The following is a 17,222-nucleotide window of genomic DNA, read 5'->3' on the forward strand; positions in this document are numbered from 1 at the left end:
ATTATTATTATTATTATTAGTCTGTGGGGCAGAAAAACAGTGGCCATTCAGTGATTCCCAAAACAATTGGGGAAAAGGGGGAGAAAATGCATTATGGAATGTTTTATTTTAGCATGATCAAGATTAATACTAATAATAATAATAATAATAATAATAACAACAACAACAACAACAACAACAACAACGTCTCTAGGCCTCACAGGTGTTTTGGACTTCAACTCCCAGAATCCCTCAGACGGCCGAGGCTTCTGGGAGATGTAGTCCGAGTCCCTTGAAGGCCTGAGTTTGGGAAGCGGTGCTAGCAGTTCGGAGGGGAAAGGGTCGTTTTCCCATCTGCATTGGTGGTGAATAAAAGCCCTCAAGAGAAAGAAAGAGACGAGGAGGTGGTGGCGGCGGCGGCGGCGGCGGCGTATTCTGGAGCAGGCCCTGAGGCAGCAAGGCCTGTGGGAGAGAGAAGGCGGGCGAGGCGACGAGGGAGCTCCCTGCCCCTGGCACAGTAGGCAGCCATGGCTCCTTCTCGCTCCTTCCTTCCCCTGCTGGCTTTGGCTCTCCTCCTTCCCCTTCTCCCTCTTTGCTTTCCCTCTTCCTTCTTTCCCTCCATCTTCAAAGGAGGAGGAAACGCAAAATGGAGGGCATTCGGGGGAAATGGAGGACTCCCCAGCAATATAAAACGCTAGAAACGGTCTAAGAAATGTTACATTCATGCTTTTCATTCATGCCTCTCAAAATGGAGGATGGTCCAAAATAAAAGCTAAAAGCCCTCCTAGAAATGTTAAATTCATGCTTCTTTTCACGCTGCTCAAAATGGAGGACGTTCCACAAGAACAGCTAAAAACACTTTTAGAAATGTTAAATTCATGCTTCTCAGATGCTGCTCAAAATGGTGGGCTTCATTTGTAGCAAGTATGTCTTGCAAGATCACAGACTAATTCTATCCTTACTTGGGAAATAACTACTCTTGAATTCAGTGGTACTTCCTCTCAAATAAATACGGAATAGCCGCCTAGTCTCTGGGGTCAGGGGCACAGGACCCCCCTGAATATGGGGAAATTGCAAAACCTGTGCTTTTACCCGTGTCTCTGGGTCTCCAGTGCAGCTGTGTGGTTAACATCTGCCAGGCATTGGCCATAGAATTGCGCTGGAGTGGAGTGTTCTCTCTAGGTCCTAAAGTGCAACTTTTGGTTAACATTGACCATAGAGTTGCACTGGAGGACCTAGATATTCCTAGAGAGAACATACTCATAAAATTCATGAATGATCAAATCCACAAATCCAAAGCTGCAAATGTGGAGGGACAAGTGTACTGCAATATTTACCAACTATTCAAGACGTGACTTGCGTGTTCTGCCTTTAGCTCTCCACCTCTAACTATGTATCATTTACCATATAAGTTTGAACGATGACGTCACGAGGACCAGCTGTTGGAAACCCTTGTGGACGCAAAAGGCGGGATGCTGCAGAGGTGACAGCAGGGAACAAAATGACCAGAGACTGCAAGAAGAAACCCCGTGTGGTGGTGCAAGGACAGGTACCTTTGCCATTCCCCTTCCATCCGTTTGTGTCGTATCCAAAGGTTATGGATCTGTCGTAATAAGGGGATGTGGTGTTATAGGAATAATTTGATATAGTGAAATAGCACTATGGCTAACCAAAGAAAGAGCGAAGGTGGAGGTAATTGAAGGGGAATGCTTGGGAAGCAAATGGGCTGCTATGAGCAGCATCTTTATGGCCTTGTTTATTTCCTGAGGTGAAACACTGATAGAGAATAGAGGACACCTTCCTTCTTGGGACAGATGATTTGATAATGAAGATGGGGGAAAGTGAGGAAAGGAATCTTCAAAGAACCCTTTTATCTGATTTAAAGCTGGGGGCAGCAGGCTGGGAAAGAGAGGTTAGGAAGAGGGAACTCTTAAAGGCTAACTCAGGGGAAACTCAGATTTGATACTGCTTAGTCTGTGGTGAACTTCTGTCAAGGAATCCAAAATAAAACTGTAGTGTTTCCACCCTATAATGCTGTCTTGGTTTCTCAGGTCTGAGTCCACTAAACATGACAGTTTGGGACAGTAGGAAATACCATTTGGTTCCCATTCAGTCTTTTGACTCCTTCTCTAGACAGGTGTTCCTCTAAGACAGGCCTGCAGAACATATGGCCCAGGGGCCACATGTGGCTCGCCAAAGGATTTTGGACAGCCAGCAAAGATGTGGAACAACTTCAAAGCTCCTTCACTGCTTGGTCTCCTCCTGAGCAGAGGGCCATGTGCAGGAGGAGGAGGACTGGCAGATGTTCGCCTTGCAAAGCCCTTCCACTGCTTGGTTTTCTTCTGAGAAGAAGTCTGGATAGAGGAGAAGGAGGGGCAAATGCTTGCCCATCAAGACTTCTCCACTGCCTGACTTTCTCCCGAGGAGAAGGTCATGCGGCAGAGAAGAAGGATGGGCAAACACTAGCTCCTCCATTGCTTGGCTTTCTCCCAAGGAGAAGGCTGGGTGGGGCAGGAGAAAGAGGAACAAACGCTCGCCCTGCAAGGCTTCTCCTTTGCAGTGGCATTCCTGCACTCGGTGTCACCCAGTGTGGGGGTGGGACTTCTGGGGGTGGAGATATCTGAGGCAGGGCTTCCTGGGACAACACAGCACTCCCTGTCTTGCACATGAAGGGAAGGAATGGTGCGTGCCTGGGGAGGAATAGAGGGAGAAAGGAGAGGCACATGGGGGAGTGGCGTGTGGGGGAGGAAGAGTGGCACGGCCGCAGGTTGTGGCAGGCGAGTGCAAGAGGGAAAGGAGAGACATATGTAGCGTGTGGGGGAAAGAGTGGTACGTGGCGGAAGGAGTGGCATGGAGGACGAAAGAGTGGTGAGTTTGTGGTACCGGGAGGTGCGCACACAGGGAATGGTGTGCATGCCCAGAGCATGGGGGATGGTATGGGGGGCTAACCTTTCTGGGGCGTCACCTGGTGTGGTTCACACACATGCACCCACCCAGTGACGCTACTGTTACTTAACCTGGCTTTCTTTTGAGAAGGCCGGGCAGCAGAGGAAGAAGAGGGGTAAATGTGCACCCCTCAAGGCTCCACTGTCACTTGACCTTCTCCTAAGAAGTAGTCCAGATGGAGAAGAAGGACAGGCAAAGCTCCTCTGCCACTTGCCTTTCTCCTGAGGAGAAGGCTAGGCAGAGGAGGATGAGGATGGAATGAATATTAATTAATTCTAATTAATATTGTTAATTAATATTATAAATTAATTAATATTTAATTAAAACCTATCTACAGCTCAAAGAAGTTTAGCCTATTTTAATTTTGGATCCTCCCTTCTGCCAATTTGTGCAGGTCTGCTTTAGGAGTAGCTCAGAGCATCTGAACTATATAGTATATCTGTGTGTGTGTGCGCGCATGGGTACACACTCTTGGACATTTGCACAGTACTATGTCCTAACCACTACCTACCTAAAGCAGAAACAAATTGGTCTGAAAGTTAATGGAAAGCTAATGCTCAAAAGGAGCACAAAAGTGTATATGTTCTAGTGATTGTCAGTCAGCTCCCCCATCCCAGTCCCTATGCAGCCTGATCTTAAGATGCATCTGACCCACAGGTTTCTCACGTATGTCTTAAAATATACAAGTATGAGTTTGCTTCTTCTCAGGTGTGGGATTAAAACTGACCTGCTGTTCACTGGTAGTGTGAAAAGACAAACGAGGAAAAGAAGAGACAGTCCAAAGAATCAGATGTCCCTGAACATGTTCGCCAAGAAGTGGAAAGCTGCTATGGACTCAAGATGCCAGAAGATTTCTATGATTTTTGGAAATTTTGTGAGAATCTAGATTGTGACAAACCATGTGGTAGGTTCTAAAAACTGGAATCTTCCACTTTATTCCAGGCATAATATATTTTCTAAATGCTGTCTAAAATTAAAGCCAAATACTGGTTCCCAGATATAATGAAAAATTACTGCTTAGCTTCCTACTTTAGTGTATTCACTTAAACATTTGAGACTGGCCCACAGTTGTTTGTAAGAGGTTTTTATATTGCATGCTTGTGCATTACATTGTTTTGTTGCGCACAAGTGAAAATACAAGGATCAGTGGTTGAGCTTTCTGTTCAACACTGGCCAAACACAGAAAGCGTGTGTTGTGTTTGAACCAAGAAATCTTTATTCATTTCCACTTCTTAAAAACCTGAGAACTTAATGGTAGGGTCTATTGCTCATCGTGGATGGAGGAACTATCTCTGAGCTCAGAAAAGAGAGTTTCATTTAGCATGTAAAAAGCAGGAATAATAAGAGCTTTCTTTTAAAAGATTTCCTTTTTTAAAAAAATGTAAAGTTTGAGTTTTGGGGTAGGGGAGTCATCACATCTTTCTTTATGAGCATGAAACAGTAGGCATTTTTATTTGTTGTAGATGCACTTAAATTGAGCATTGGACTTCAGTTAGTTGGACCATTTGACATTCTTGCTGGAAAACACAAAAAGACACATGGATCAAAAGATGTGAACTTCAGCCTTCATTGGAGATTTTTTTATGACCCTCCCGAGTTCCAGACTATTATTATTGGAGACAGCAAAATGCAGTATCATATGGGATATTTCAGGTAACATGCATCTGTTTGATGGAAGATATATATTTTTTTGTATTCTAGTACTTCTGCTCAGAAGATAAGCATCTGTGGCCTGCCAGCTGTTTTCAGACTGCAACTCCTTTAATATTTCATCATTAGCTGTTCTGAGGAAAGGCCAAAACATCTGAAGTGCCAGTTATCTACACTTATTTAGTCTTATACTGACCCTAAAGTGAATCTATCGTGGGTTTTATATATATACATGGATAAATATTCCAATGTCCCTTTGTTTCTCTCTTTCACTCGTATAAATCTTATTAAGAAGTCAAATAAGAATGAATCACCCCTGGAATATTTGTCCATATAGACTGTTTTTATACATTTTCTTGTAGAATTTCAGTGAATGTCTTAAACAAGTATCATGTGAGTTCCAGTCGTTATTTCTAATCTGCCTATAGTCATGTTGCTCTATAAAGCTACCTTACAGGCAGAGCAAGTACAACAAATGCCACCCTGAAGTTTTATTATATGAAATTTCTCTGGGAACATATTTCACCAAAGGTTCATGCTTGGAAGGAAAGAAGTTTTCCTGAATTATCTAGCAGTTTGAATAATATGCTGTTTTGCACAACACCCATCTGATGTAGCGAAAGAATTACTGAAAAAAAAGATCTTAGTATATTATTAGTGATTTTCCGAATAGCCCTGTGAAGTAAGGTAACTCTGAAGCAGAGAGCTCACGCTTTAAATTTAGCATTTTAAATAAGCCAAAATTTAACAAACAAATTCAATTCAGGACTAAGGAAGAAGAAACAGTGAGATATAAATGTTTAGGATTGCACTGTAAACCCATCAGATGTTTTTGTCTGCAGTTGGGAATTAGAATTTCAGAAATTTTATAATACAGTATGTTTTGTAAAGTATTTTCAAGAAGCGAAGGCTTCTGATAACAAAATTAGAATTTAGGAAGTAGAAACTCAAAGAACCATGAACATAGGTTATTGTATTTTCTTGGAAGGGAGGGCCTTGTTTCATTCTTCTTTGCAGTGCTTCAAATTGCACATGTAATTCCATGGAAAGCATTTATTTCTAAACTTTATGTATGCATATCTTATAGGGATATACCAGATGAACTGCCAGCGTGGGTTGGTGAAAATGAAACCAAGAAAGGTTGTGTGATTTCTCAACTTGGTGATAATGTATTTGCTGCTGTAAAGTAAGTTTTAATACTTTCATGCTATGTTTAAAAATTAGTCAGTCTAAGCCAAACTAGGACTGCATCTGCACTGCAGGACCAATGCATTTTGACACCTCTTTGACTACCATGGCTCCATGCTATGGAATCCTGGAATGTGTAGTTTTGAGATAGTTAGCCTTCTGTGTCAGAGAACTCTGTTGTCACAACAAACTACAAATCTTAGGATTCCATAGCATGGGGCCATGGCAGTTAAAGTGGTGCTAAACTGCATTATTTCTGCTTTGCTGATGCAGCCTAGATCATAGAATCATAGAATCGTAGAGTTGGAAGAGACCACAAGGGCCATCCAGTCCAACCCCTGCCATGAAGATGAGATTGGAGAGCAATGTATCAGTACTACTTTTTTAAAAAAAACCTGAAATCTAGCCATAGTGTACATGTAAGTTCACAAATACAAGCACAAATTGTACTAAACCAGTGTGTGTGTATGTGTGTGCTCTGGTTTACCCATGTTTTACTGATTGAAATTCAACCCTTGATTTTCTCCATTGATGAGAAAAGGTACAGAAGCTGCCCTGGGGTTGTGGCCAGATCACTTAAGGCAGCTTTTATTGGCCCAAATAGGAGGTCCTATTTGGGCTGCCTCCAGGGCAGATTGGGACCATGGTGTTTGGCTGCCGTGGCTCCAAAACAACCAGCTCTGGGGCGGCCCCGATCCACCCTTTTTGGGTGGTCTGGTTCCCCCCCCCCCAATGAAATACTGAAATCACTATTCTTTATGTGGCTTCTATTTTGCCTAAATTTCCCCTGGACACTTGGTTGTGCAAAATCTTTACCTCATGTCAACAGTGTATATTGTATTAAATTAATATCCCAAATCTCTTGAATAATCTGATTTTAAAAAAATTAAAATGAAATGACTCCTCTTCATCCTGGAAAGAAGTGACCAGTGGAGTGCCACAAGTTCTATGCCCAGTGCTATTCAACATTTTTATCAATGACTTGGATGAAGGATTTGAAGGCAAGCTTCTCAAATTTACAGATGACACTAAACTAGGAGGAGTAACTATTATCCCAGAGGACAGGATCAAAATTCAAGAAGACTTGAATATATTAGAAAGCTGGGCCTAAGCTAACAAAATGAATTTCAACACAGAAATTACAGAGAAATGTAAGATACTGCACTTAAGATGGAAAAATGAAATGCATAGATGTAGGGTGGAGGACACCTGGCTGAATGAGATGACATGTGAAAGGGATTTAGGAGTCCTAGTAGATCATAAGTTGAACATGAGTCAACAGTGTGATGCGGCTGCTAAAAAGGCCAATGCGATTATAGGCTGCATCAATAGAAGTATAGTGTCTAGATCAAGCAAAGTAATAATGCCACTCTATTCTGCTTTGGTCAGGCTCCACCTGGACTACTGTGTCCAGTTCTGGGCACCACAATTCAAAAAAGATGTTGACAAATTGGAGCATGTTCACAGGAGGGCAACCAAAATGGTGAAGGGTCTGGAAACCATGCCTTATGAGGAAAGACTTAGGGAGCTGGGTATGTTTAGCCTGGAGAAGAGACGGTTAAGGGGTGATATGATAGCCCTTTTAAAGTATTTGAAGGGGTGTCGCACTGAGGATGGAGCAAGCCTGTTTGCTGCTCCAGAGACTAGAATGAGGAACAATGGATGCAACCACTATGTGTTCACTAGTCTTCGCTGTATAAAGCTGTCTGTTTAATCAGTGAACAAAACTCTATTTTATAGAACTCTTTGAGAAATATTGTTGCTTCTGCTTCCCCATGGAAGTACTTGTGATCATTTCAGGAGTTTATCCCCAAGCACAAGGAATGGCTTTGAAATATTGAAAGTTATAGTTAACATTTGGCTTTTGTATTTTACAATGTTCTGCTTTATTAATGAAATTATGTTAATTCTTTGCAAGATCAAGAAGCCCTTTTCTACAGCACAGGAGTTCATGGTACAGTGCGCCCGCTTGCCTGTTCTTCCCAAAGGCTCCTTTCTCCTGTTGCGAATGGTTCTACAGCTGTTCCAGCAGAGTATTATTAATGCATCTCTCAGAGGAGGGAACTTTCCACCTTGTTTAAAAGTAGCAGAGTTTAGACCACTTCAGAAAAAGCCCTTCCTAAATTCTCTGGACCTTAATAATTATAGACAAGTTTCCTTTCTTGGGCAAGGTGATTGAGAGGGCAGTTGCCTTCCAACTCCAGACAGTTTGAGATAGCACGCTTCCTTGGCCCATTTCAAACTGGCTTCAGAACAGGATATGGAGTTGAGACTGCTATGGTTGCCTTAGTGGATGATCTCCATTTTAGCACTGACAGGGGGGGGGGGTGTCCCTGCTGGTGCTTTTAGACCTCTCAGCAGCATTTGACACCACCACCATGGTATCCTTCTGGAATACCTGAGGGGGTTGGGAATCAGAGGCACTGTGTTGCAGTGGTTCTTGTCCTACCTCTCAGGCAGGTTCCAGATGTTGGTACTTGAGGATAGTCACTCCTCAAAAAAAAGAGTTGTTATATAGCATACCACAAGTTGCCATTCTATCCTCAATGTTTTTTAACATTTACATGAAACTCCTGGGAGAGATCATCTGGAGACATGGGGTGGGGTGTTATCTGTATGTTGATGACATCCAAATATACCTTCAAAAACAACCTCAGCTATGTATAGTGTGTCTCTTCTGAATGAATACTTGGAGGAGGTAATGTGTGAAAGTGAAAGTGAATCCAGACAAGACAGTAGTGCTCACTTTTACAGTGAGGTGTGTCAACCAGTTCTGGATGGTGTTACACTGCCCCTGAAAGATTCTGTTCACAGTTTGGGAGTACTCCTGGATACGTCTCTCCAAATGTCAGCCCAGATAGATTAAATGGCCAAGAGTGCTTATTATCAGCTTCAGCTGATATGCCAGATGTGGCCCTTCCTAGAATTGGAACACCTAAAGATGAAATTCATGCTGCACATGCTGGACCTTAAAGCTGGACCTCTTCAGTTCTCTTTACATACTTTTTGTTCCCAGTTCGTAAACTTCAGTTAGTTCAAAACATGACAGCCAGATTATTTGCTGATACATCTAGGACTGAGCATATCACACCAATATTAAAATCACTCCACTGGTTGCCAGTTAGTTTCTGGGAAAAGTACAAAGTTTTGATTATTACCTTTAAAGTGCTGCATGGTTTGGGACCAGGTTACCTATGAGATTTCCTCTTTCTGTAAAATCTGTCCCATATACTCAAGTCTTCTGGGGGACATTTGCTTAAACCAACCAGAATTGATGTCACCCCGAGGTCTTTGACTTCGGCCACCTCTAAACTATGCAAGGACCTTCCAGGACAAATTTGACAGCTCAATATGCTGTCTGAATTTTAAAACAGTATTAAAGACTTACCTCTTCCAGCAGGCCCACCCATTCAATTTTAAACTAGGATATTTTAATTATGCTGGATTATTTTAATGTGGCCTATCTTTATGTGTTTTAACAGTGTTCTTACAGTGTTTAAATGATTATTTGTGTGTTTTAATCTATGGTGTACCCCACTTCAAGGGAGACACGGGTCAGAAAGAACTATTATTATTATTACTATTATTACTATTATTACTATTATTACTATTATTACTATTATTATTATTATTTAATTGCAGAGGAAAGTGGATGAATAATGAAATGTCTTCTGTTTCAGATTGTTTTTGTCCAGAAAACTTCAGGAGCTGACTGATAAAAAGAAATGTGGTATTCTGAAAGATTTAGATGAAAAACTCACCAAAACAGCTAAAGAATTGGGTTATCAGTTGGAGCAAAAAACTAAGAAGATGAAGCAGAGAGACAAGAAAGTATGGCTTGATTTATTTTCACAACCAGTTCAGTAGAAAACAACTCTAATGAATAATTTAGTTACTTTTTTTCAGCTTGATGCCAATTTGCACTATTAGATACAAATGCCCAAAGTGCCCTTAGCCAAACTGTAGAGCCCTATGTACTCTTTAATATTTTCAGGAGTTGAAAGCAATGAAACCATTGAGTTGACATCTCAAATGCAAATGGCAGAAGATTTTCTGTGAACATGAGTGACAACAGTTAAGATTGCATGTTGTAGCTTTTGTGCACTGGTTGTGGCTAAAATACATTTTGTTGCCACCACTGCATTTGCACAGTATTGGCTGCTGAGCTCTGTTCGGGTGGGGAATGTGCTTTCTCCCCAGGAATTCAGTAAGTCAGATTCTGGAAGCCCAGAAAGCTGTTTATGACCAGTTTGGGTGGAAAAAATCACTCACCATGCTTAATTGAATGCCATCATTATGATATGATCAAAGAAGAAGATAGCAAGAGCTACACTTAATTCTGCTGTTATACACACTTGTCAAGCTCATACTTAAGAGTTTAATAGCCACAACGTGTTCTCTGGATCCTTGCCCATCATGATTATTAAAAAATATGGGGGAGGATTAAAGACTTGGACATTAGTAGTAATGAGAAAAGGAAAGTGCATTCTGACTATGCTTTAAAGAAAAAGTAGTAAGCATTTGTCACTAAAGAATCTAGCATGGACAACTACTTTCTAGTTCCTGTAATGTCCCTTTTTGGGCAAGGTGTTGGAGAAGTTGGTAGCTACCCATAGATTTGGAAAAAAACCCTCTTATTTAGCTCCTTAAACTGCAGTCCAATATTCATTTACCTAAAACTCAGGCCTATTACAAACGGGCACCCTAGTACGTGACGAGCGCGCACTAGGGTTAGAAAGGGGTGTCCTTTCTGGACGCTCCTAACCCTAATACGCGCTCTGCGTGTAGAAAATGGCAGCGGCCGTTCCACATGGCCGCCGCCATGACTATGTCACGACCACGCCACCTCCAAACGAGGCGGCACGGTTGTGACTCAGTGGGGCCGCACAGGGGCGCCTAGTGCGCCCTTTCCGCGGCCCCGGAAGGAGCTCCGTTTCAGAGCTCCTTCCAGCTTTGCGTCACTGGGCGCAGCCTTTAGATGGCTGCGCCAGTGACGCAAAAGAGAAAGGGGCCAAGTGGCCTCTTTCTCCTCCTCCCCGCCGCTGCGGGGTGTCCTTGGGGCTTGAAGCCTCAAGGACACCCCTTTCCAGCCCGTGGGGAAGCGGCCTGGAAAGCGGCGGATCGGGGCCTCGGAGGCTGCAGTTGTAGCAGCTGAGGCCCCGATACACCGGGGCGGTCTGTAACGCACCCAAGTGAATTTAGTAAGACTTGCTATTGAGTAAACATGCAGAGGATTGCATTACTGAGCACCATTTTTACATGTCATGTGAATTGTTTTCATCATCCTTAGAATGGAATTGTTTTAACCATACTTAGTATATACATATGTCCTATAACATCTCAAAACAAAATTGTAGATGCTGTGATCACAACACCATCACTTTTTTCCTCTCATGTATTCTACTTCATCATCTTTGCCTGGGCTTCCAAAGCTAGCATGTTTTACTTTGCACATTTTGGTTGTTTCTGTAAATGTATCACCACATAATGGGTTTTAGTATTTTATAATGAAAGGAGTTAAAGCTGCTATCTTGTACACGCTTTACCTGGCAATGACGTTGGACTTAGTGGTATATACATCTTAACATATATGCATACTATGGTATAATTAAGAATAAAGGAGAATAAACGAAAAACAATAGTTTAGAGGAAACTGAAGAATGTATCTCAAATGTGGCATATAAAGAAAACAGGAACCTGGAATGACTTCAGTTTATATTTTAAATATCAAATGATTTTGACAAAATACACTGGTCATAGGTGAAGGTACTGAAGACCTAAAGGTACCGAAGAATATTAGGAGTCCTGGTGCCGGAGTGGTTCAATGCCAGTACTGCAGCCTCTCACAGCCACAAGGTTGTGAGATTGATCCTGAAGGGCTCCTGGGTCGACTCAGCCTTGCATCCTTCCGTAGGTTGCTAAAATGAGTACCCAGCTTGTTGGGAGCAATTAGCTTACACATTGTAAACCACTTAGAGAGTGCTTAAGTGAACTGATAAGTGGTATGGAAATGTACTTGCTATTGTTAAAACTGAGCTTGTACATCAGTACTGTGAGCAAGTAACTGAGGATGGTATAGAAACCTTGCTTATGTTCATCAGCTATCTGCTACACATGTGAGGAAATTACCTTAAATGATACAGGTGGAGACACCAGGAACAATCAATATATGGTGTAACAGTCTATGTATTGTAATGGGCTGGTACAATTCTGTCTATAGGAAGCTGGGAGTTCTCAGATTACTGGAATTCTTTGGTTTATAAACATTTTCATTTTGTTAGGGAAAGACAGTATCAAGTTATGGTGTGAATCTACGGCGTATGGTTGCTCAATAATTTGTTCTAAGAAAATAAGATTGACTATATGTAGAATTAATATTTTTATTGCTTGGTTCTTTTGACTTGACAGATAATAATACTTGGTTTTTCACCCTCTTAACACAGATTGTAACAAAATCATTCCATGGAGCTGGTCTGGTTGTACCTGTGGATAAGAATGATGTTGGATACAGAGAGCTTCCTGAAACAAATGGTAAAAAAAAAATCCAGTGTTTCTGTTCTCAGAAAGAATATTAGATAATATACACAGCTGTTTTCCTATTAGTATTAGTGTGCATTACCTGTTAGATTACTGTATAGTTAAATCTTTTAAGAACAAAAGCTCAGTTCTAGTTTAAAATAAAAATAAATAAACAACTGACATACTATTGAATATTTCTTGAAACATATAAGATTGATTTTGGTTTAGAACCATCAGAGACAAACAATACATTTTAAAACTAGCACTGAGTTCCTGCATCAGACACTGTTATGTGTAACTTTATGACAGTAGAGATATCTTGCTCACACATTACACAACCATGCTAGTAAATTGTGATGATGCACAATATATAACACCAGCCTTGCATGAATTGCACTGGCTTCCAATTTGCTTCTGAGAAAAATTCAAGGTGCTGGTGTTGACTTACAAAGCCCTAAATACCTCATGGCCAAGATATCTGAAGGACTGCCCTATCCCATATGAGCCTATTAGAAATTTGACGTCTTGTGAGGAGGCCCTCTTGTATTTCCCAGCACCTTGTCAAGTTTAGATTGCTCTTATAAGTTTTTAAACAGTATTTTAATAGGTTTTTAAAATGTTTTTATCTACTTATTGTTTGAATTGGTTTTAGAAACCTTTTTGCACTGAATTCTTTGCCACAAAGCCTATGCATCTTCTGTATTATGCACAGAATTCATACAAGGTGCTGCATAAGTTGGGTTTCGGTAACTGAATGTATTGTCAGTTAGACCAACCAGAAGGTGCCATTAATAATAAAAATATATAATGATGATACTAGCTTTCAAAGCTCACTGGATTTTTCACCAGATAGACTGTACAAAATTCATGCAGAATAAAAGGTGTTGTATTTACGGGTTGCAAGTGTCTCTGTTTTGTTTTTAATGTTACAGAGAATGTTAGGAAGAAAAAAAATTCAGCCCACCAAAGGCAGTAAAAGACCATTTTTGCACCTTCTCGTTGACCTAATAAAGGTACCACCGATGTGTATTGGATTTTGTTAAAGAGTTAATAGATCTCACTGTAAAATATATGTGCCTTATATATTTTACTAATGGGTATGCATAAGCCCCAACTCTTGCTTGAACTAGTGTAAAGAGTCACCTAGTTGATTCAGCAATCCAATGCTGTTTGCCGTATTTTAAGTAGTAGTACAGGTTGAGTCTCACTTATCTGAAATGCTTGCACACAGAAGTGTTTTGATTGACTGACTGATTGGATTTTGGAATATTTGCATATACAAAATGAGACATTTTGGAGATGGGACCCAAATCTAAATATGAAACTCATTTATGTTTCATGTACACCTTATACACATAGCCTAAAAGTAATTTTATATACAGTATTTTAAATAGTTTTGTGCATAAAATAAATTTTGTGTACATTGAACCACCAGAAAGCAAAGTTGTCACTACTTCAGCCACCCATGTGGACAATTTTGGAATATTTCAGATTTTGGATTTCTGGGTAAGTGAGACTCAACCTGTATTACTGCCATATACAGAAGTGCTATGTCCTAATCCTGTTTTCACTTATTTTTCTCTGCAGCTAGTCTCAAAAGAATCTGTAAAGCAATTGTTGATGCTCCTAATGATGACCAGAGACTGAAAGCATTTGCCCCTATTCAGGAAATGCTAACATTTGTTCAGTTTGCTAATGATGAATGTGACTATGGTATGGGATACGAGTTGGGTGTAGATCTCTTCTGCTATGGGTCACATGTAAGTTAAATTATTTTCTCTTCAGAAATGGGAAATTCTAGTACATGCACACCATTCTCATTAACTTCATATTTACTGCTTCAAGGGTCTGTTGTTAAACCATAAGCCTAATACACTGGGCCCTCCACATTTGCTGGGGTTAGGGGCACAGGATCCCTGTGAAACTGGAAAAAACCCAAATAACAAAACTTTTAAACCTGAGAGAACACCTCTATAGGAATCTCTAGGTCCTCCAGTGCAGGTCTATGGTTAACATATGCTGGAAGTTGACTATACAATTGCACTGGAGGACCTATAAATGCCTACAGAAGTTTTTTTCCCTAGATCTAGGTTATCCAGTCCAGCCTCTAGTCGTTATTGACCATAGAGCCAAGTTGGAGGACAAGAAATTCCTAGAGAGAACATATTAATCAAATCTGTGAATAATCAAATGTGCAAAAGTCAAAGATGCAAATGTGGAGGGCTGACTGTACTTTGTAATAGTAACAACTGAAGTAATACTGATTGAGTCTCCCTTATCTAAAATTCCTGGGACCAGGAGTATTTTGGATTTATTATTATTATTGAATATTTGAATCTACATACTGAGATATCTTGGAGATGAGACCCAAGTCTAAACATGACAGTTATTTTTTTGTATACACCTTATACATACAGCCTGAATGTAATTTTATACCCAATATTTTTATTAATTTTGTTTATGAAGCATAGTTTGTGTACACTGAAACATCAGAAAGCAAAGGTGTCACTATCCCAGTCGCCCATGTGGACAGTTTTGGACTTTGGAGCATTAGGGATTTTTGGATAAGGGATACTCAACCTCTTTAGTGTAATATTCTGGAAGAACTGGTTTCAAAAGATTTATGAATCAAAATCAAGCATAAATTAACACTTCTCAAAAAATGTTGTTGTATGCCTCAACGTGAAGCTGCCTTTTAAATGAAAAACAGATTGGCTAAGAAGCCATTGCTTATATAGATCAATGTTTGTGAGAACCTCTAATAACTTATTTCATATTTTTTTTTAGTATTTTCACAAGATTGTTGGCCAGTTGCTGCCTCTTGCTTACAACTTGCTGAAGAGAAGTGTGTTTGCAGAGATCATTGAAGCTCATTTAGCTAATAGAAGAAAAGATAATGTTGACCAACTTGCAGCATGATATACAGTGACACCTCATCAAGGATGTTTGTTATGAATTTTGGTACTAAACGGATGTAATTTTGTGAAGAATAAACATTAAAAAAAAAAACACCTTGTTACTGGGGCAGGGGATCCATGCCACATTTATCTTTGGTTTTAGTGATTTTTTTACTCCACCTATGTCCTCAGTTTGAAGGCTTTTAAACATTGTTCCACAGAATCTGTGGATTCCTCAATAAGATGGTTTTAAAATGATGAGTTTTGTTCCAATACTGGTACTCCACATATATATGCAGGGGACATTGGTTCAAGAGCAGTGCAGCAGACTTAGCAATAGCAAGTACTTTTCTATACCGCTTATCAGTGCACTTAAGCACTCCCTGAGCGGTTTACAAAGTGTAAGCTAATTGCCACCAACAAGCTGAGTATTCATTTTAGCAATCTCGGAGGCCTACAAGCTTGAGTCGAGCTTGAGCCCTTTTGCTGATATTGAACTCGCAACCTTATGGTTTGTGAGTGGCTGCAGTACAGGCATTTAACCACTGCACCACCAGGGCTCACCCACATGCTTGCTAAAACATTTTCTTAAATCCTTTGCAATATAAGGTTGTTTGTCAGATCATATGAACATAGGCTGCTGAATCCAAAAAGTTTTAAAGTGGCTGCTATGAGACACTCCTATTTGTGTTCATATTTCACTGATATATCTTTCCTATTCAGGGCAGATATTGTTGTATGTAATGGATAGTTAAGATCTTTTATTGTTGTTATGACTTTCTTTCTCTATGTATGCCCCACTGGGTATTAATGTATATACTCATGTATAAATCTAGAAATTGTGACCGAAAAAGCCTGGGTTGACTTATCCACAGGTCAATGTAAGTACTGAACCTCCCACTGCAGTAGGAAGCTGGCTTTAAGGAGCTCTTGCAGTATGTAAATGCCATGCCGCCAGAGTGCCCAGAAGCCAGCCCACATGTGGACAGCTGCCCAGCTTGAAGCCAGCTTCTGGGTGTCTTGTGGGCATGTGCCGTCTGCTTTTTATGCCGCTGTTTCACTCCATGCATGCTACAGCATTTTTATTTTTGTACATTTTGAGACTGCCCACTATGCAAAGTTTTATGAACACTACATATAAATTAAAAAGCCTAAGATACAAAATCAGTGTTAAAGGCCGTTATCTCTGTAGCAGTGTTAATTTGAAGCTCCTTCCAGATTTTCACCCAGTAGCAATCCAAACTTCAAGATACAAATGCTGTGCAAGTGCCTTGCTAAGTTAAGTGTTGCCAACAAGCCTCAAAGATATTTCCCTGAATGTTTTTCCAAAATCCCCAGAATTCCCCAATATTTACCAGAATATTCAGTCAAAATCCCTGGAAAAAATTAATTACATTCCTCAGAATTCCCTGGAAATTGGCACCGCTGTAAGTTAAAACTGCACTTACAGCAAAAAAAAAAGTTGTTGGTTTTGTCCAATAATATCTTGACAGAATGGATACCATTGGAGGATCAAATTTACTATCTGCTCCTGAACAGATGTAGGGAATAGAAATTTCCCTTTACATAACATTGTTAGTCCAGATTGTAACCTCAGGTATTTTAGATGTAGATTTATTAACGTTAGAACCTGAATGGAATGAGTGTTGATACAGAGCCCATGCTTTGAAAATGAAAAGGTATTAATATTAGGGTATTAAGAAGAACTCTGTTCTTCCGGACAGCCGACTAGATTTTAAGGTCAATTTCAAGGACAATGTGTATGACAACGGTACCACAATCAAATGTAATGGTTATGCAGTTGAAAATCTAATAGCATCATAACTAGCAGAATGCCAGCCTGTTTTTGATGGAAGGCTGATGATGCACAGTGAAATCTCATGCTGCTGCAACATTTCTGAACAACAGTGGTACAAAAGATTCAGGAAGTACATTTAATGCAAATGAGCACACAGGCCTGTGGGGACTTTATTACACTCCTTGCATGGCAATGGCGGGTTACACACCGCCATTAAAATATGCGCAGAGCGCATACTAGGGTTA

General features: G+C 40.4%; 1 protein-coding gene across 2 annotated transcripts; it reads left to right on the forward strand.

Moving 5' to 3' along the window:
• Positions 1-245: 245 nt before the first annotated feature.
• On the forward strand, positions 246-15,605 carry LOC121930556 (histone PARylation factor 1). Of its 2 annotated transcripts, none has more exons than XM_042467029.1 (9): positions 246-344; positions 1,392-1,528; positions 3,670-3,829; positions 4,389-4,578; positions 5,663-5,761; positions 9,444-9,594; positions 12,207-12,294; positions 13,870-14,042; positions 15,070-15,605. In XM_042467029.1, the coding sequence occupies exons 2-9, from the start codon at positions 1,400-1,402 to the stop codon at positions 15,199-15,201; spliced, it is 1,122 nt and encodes a 373-aa protein (XP_042322963.1). In that variant the 5' UTR covers positions 246-344; positions 1,392-1,399; the 3' UTR covers positions 15,202-15,605. The 2 variants fall into 2 exon arrangements, with proteins under 2 accessions (XP_042322963.1, XP_042322962.1); XM_042467028.1 differs by lacking the exon at positions 246-344 and adding an exon at positions 352-496.
• Positions 15,606-17,222: the final 1,617 nt, after the last annotated feature.

This window comes from Sceloporus undulatus, chromosome 5 (assembly GCF_019175285.1).
Source record: "Sceloporus undulatus isolate JIND9_A2432 ecotype Alabama chromosome 5, SceUnd_v1.1, whole genome shotgun sequence".
NCBI classification, from domain to species: domain Eukaryota; kingdom Metazoa; phylum Chordata; class Lepidosauria; order Squamata; family Phrynosomatidae; genus Sceloporus; species Sceloporus undulatus.

Bases quoted from the DNA above. Each gene is read 5' to 3' on its own strand.
- LOC121930556 (XM_042467029.1), top strand. From the start codon at position 1,400: ATGACGTCACGAGGACCAGCTGTTGGAAACCCTTGTGGACGCAAAAGG. The intron at 1,529-3,669 runs GTACCTTTGCCA...GTTCACTGGTAG, and splicing joins GTGTGGTGGTGCAAGGACAG to TGTGAAAAGACAAACGAGGA. The intron at 3,830-4,388 runs GTAGGTTCTAAA...TATTTGTTGTAG, and splicing joins AGATTGTGACAAACCATGTG to ATGCACTTAAATTGAGCATT.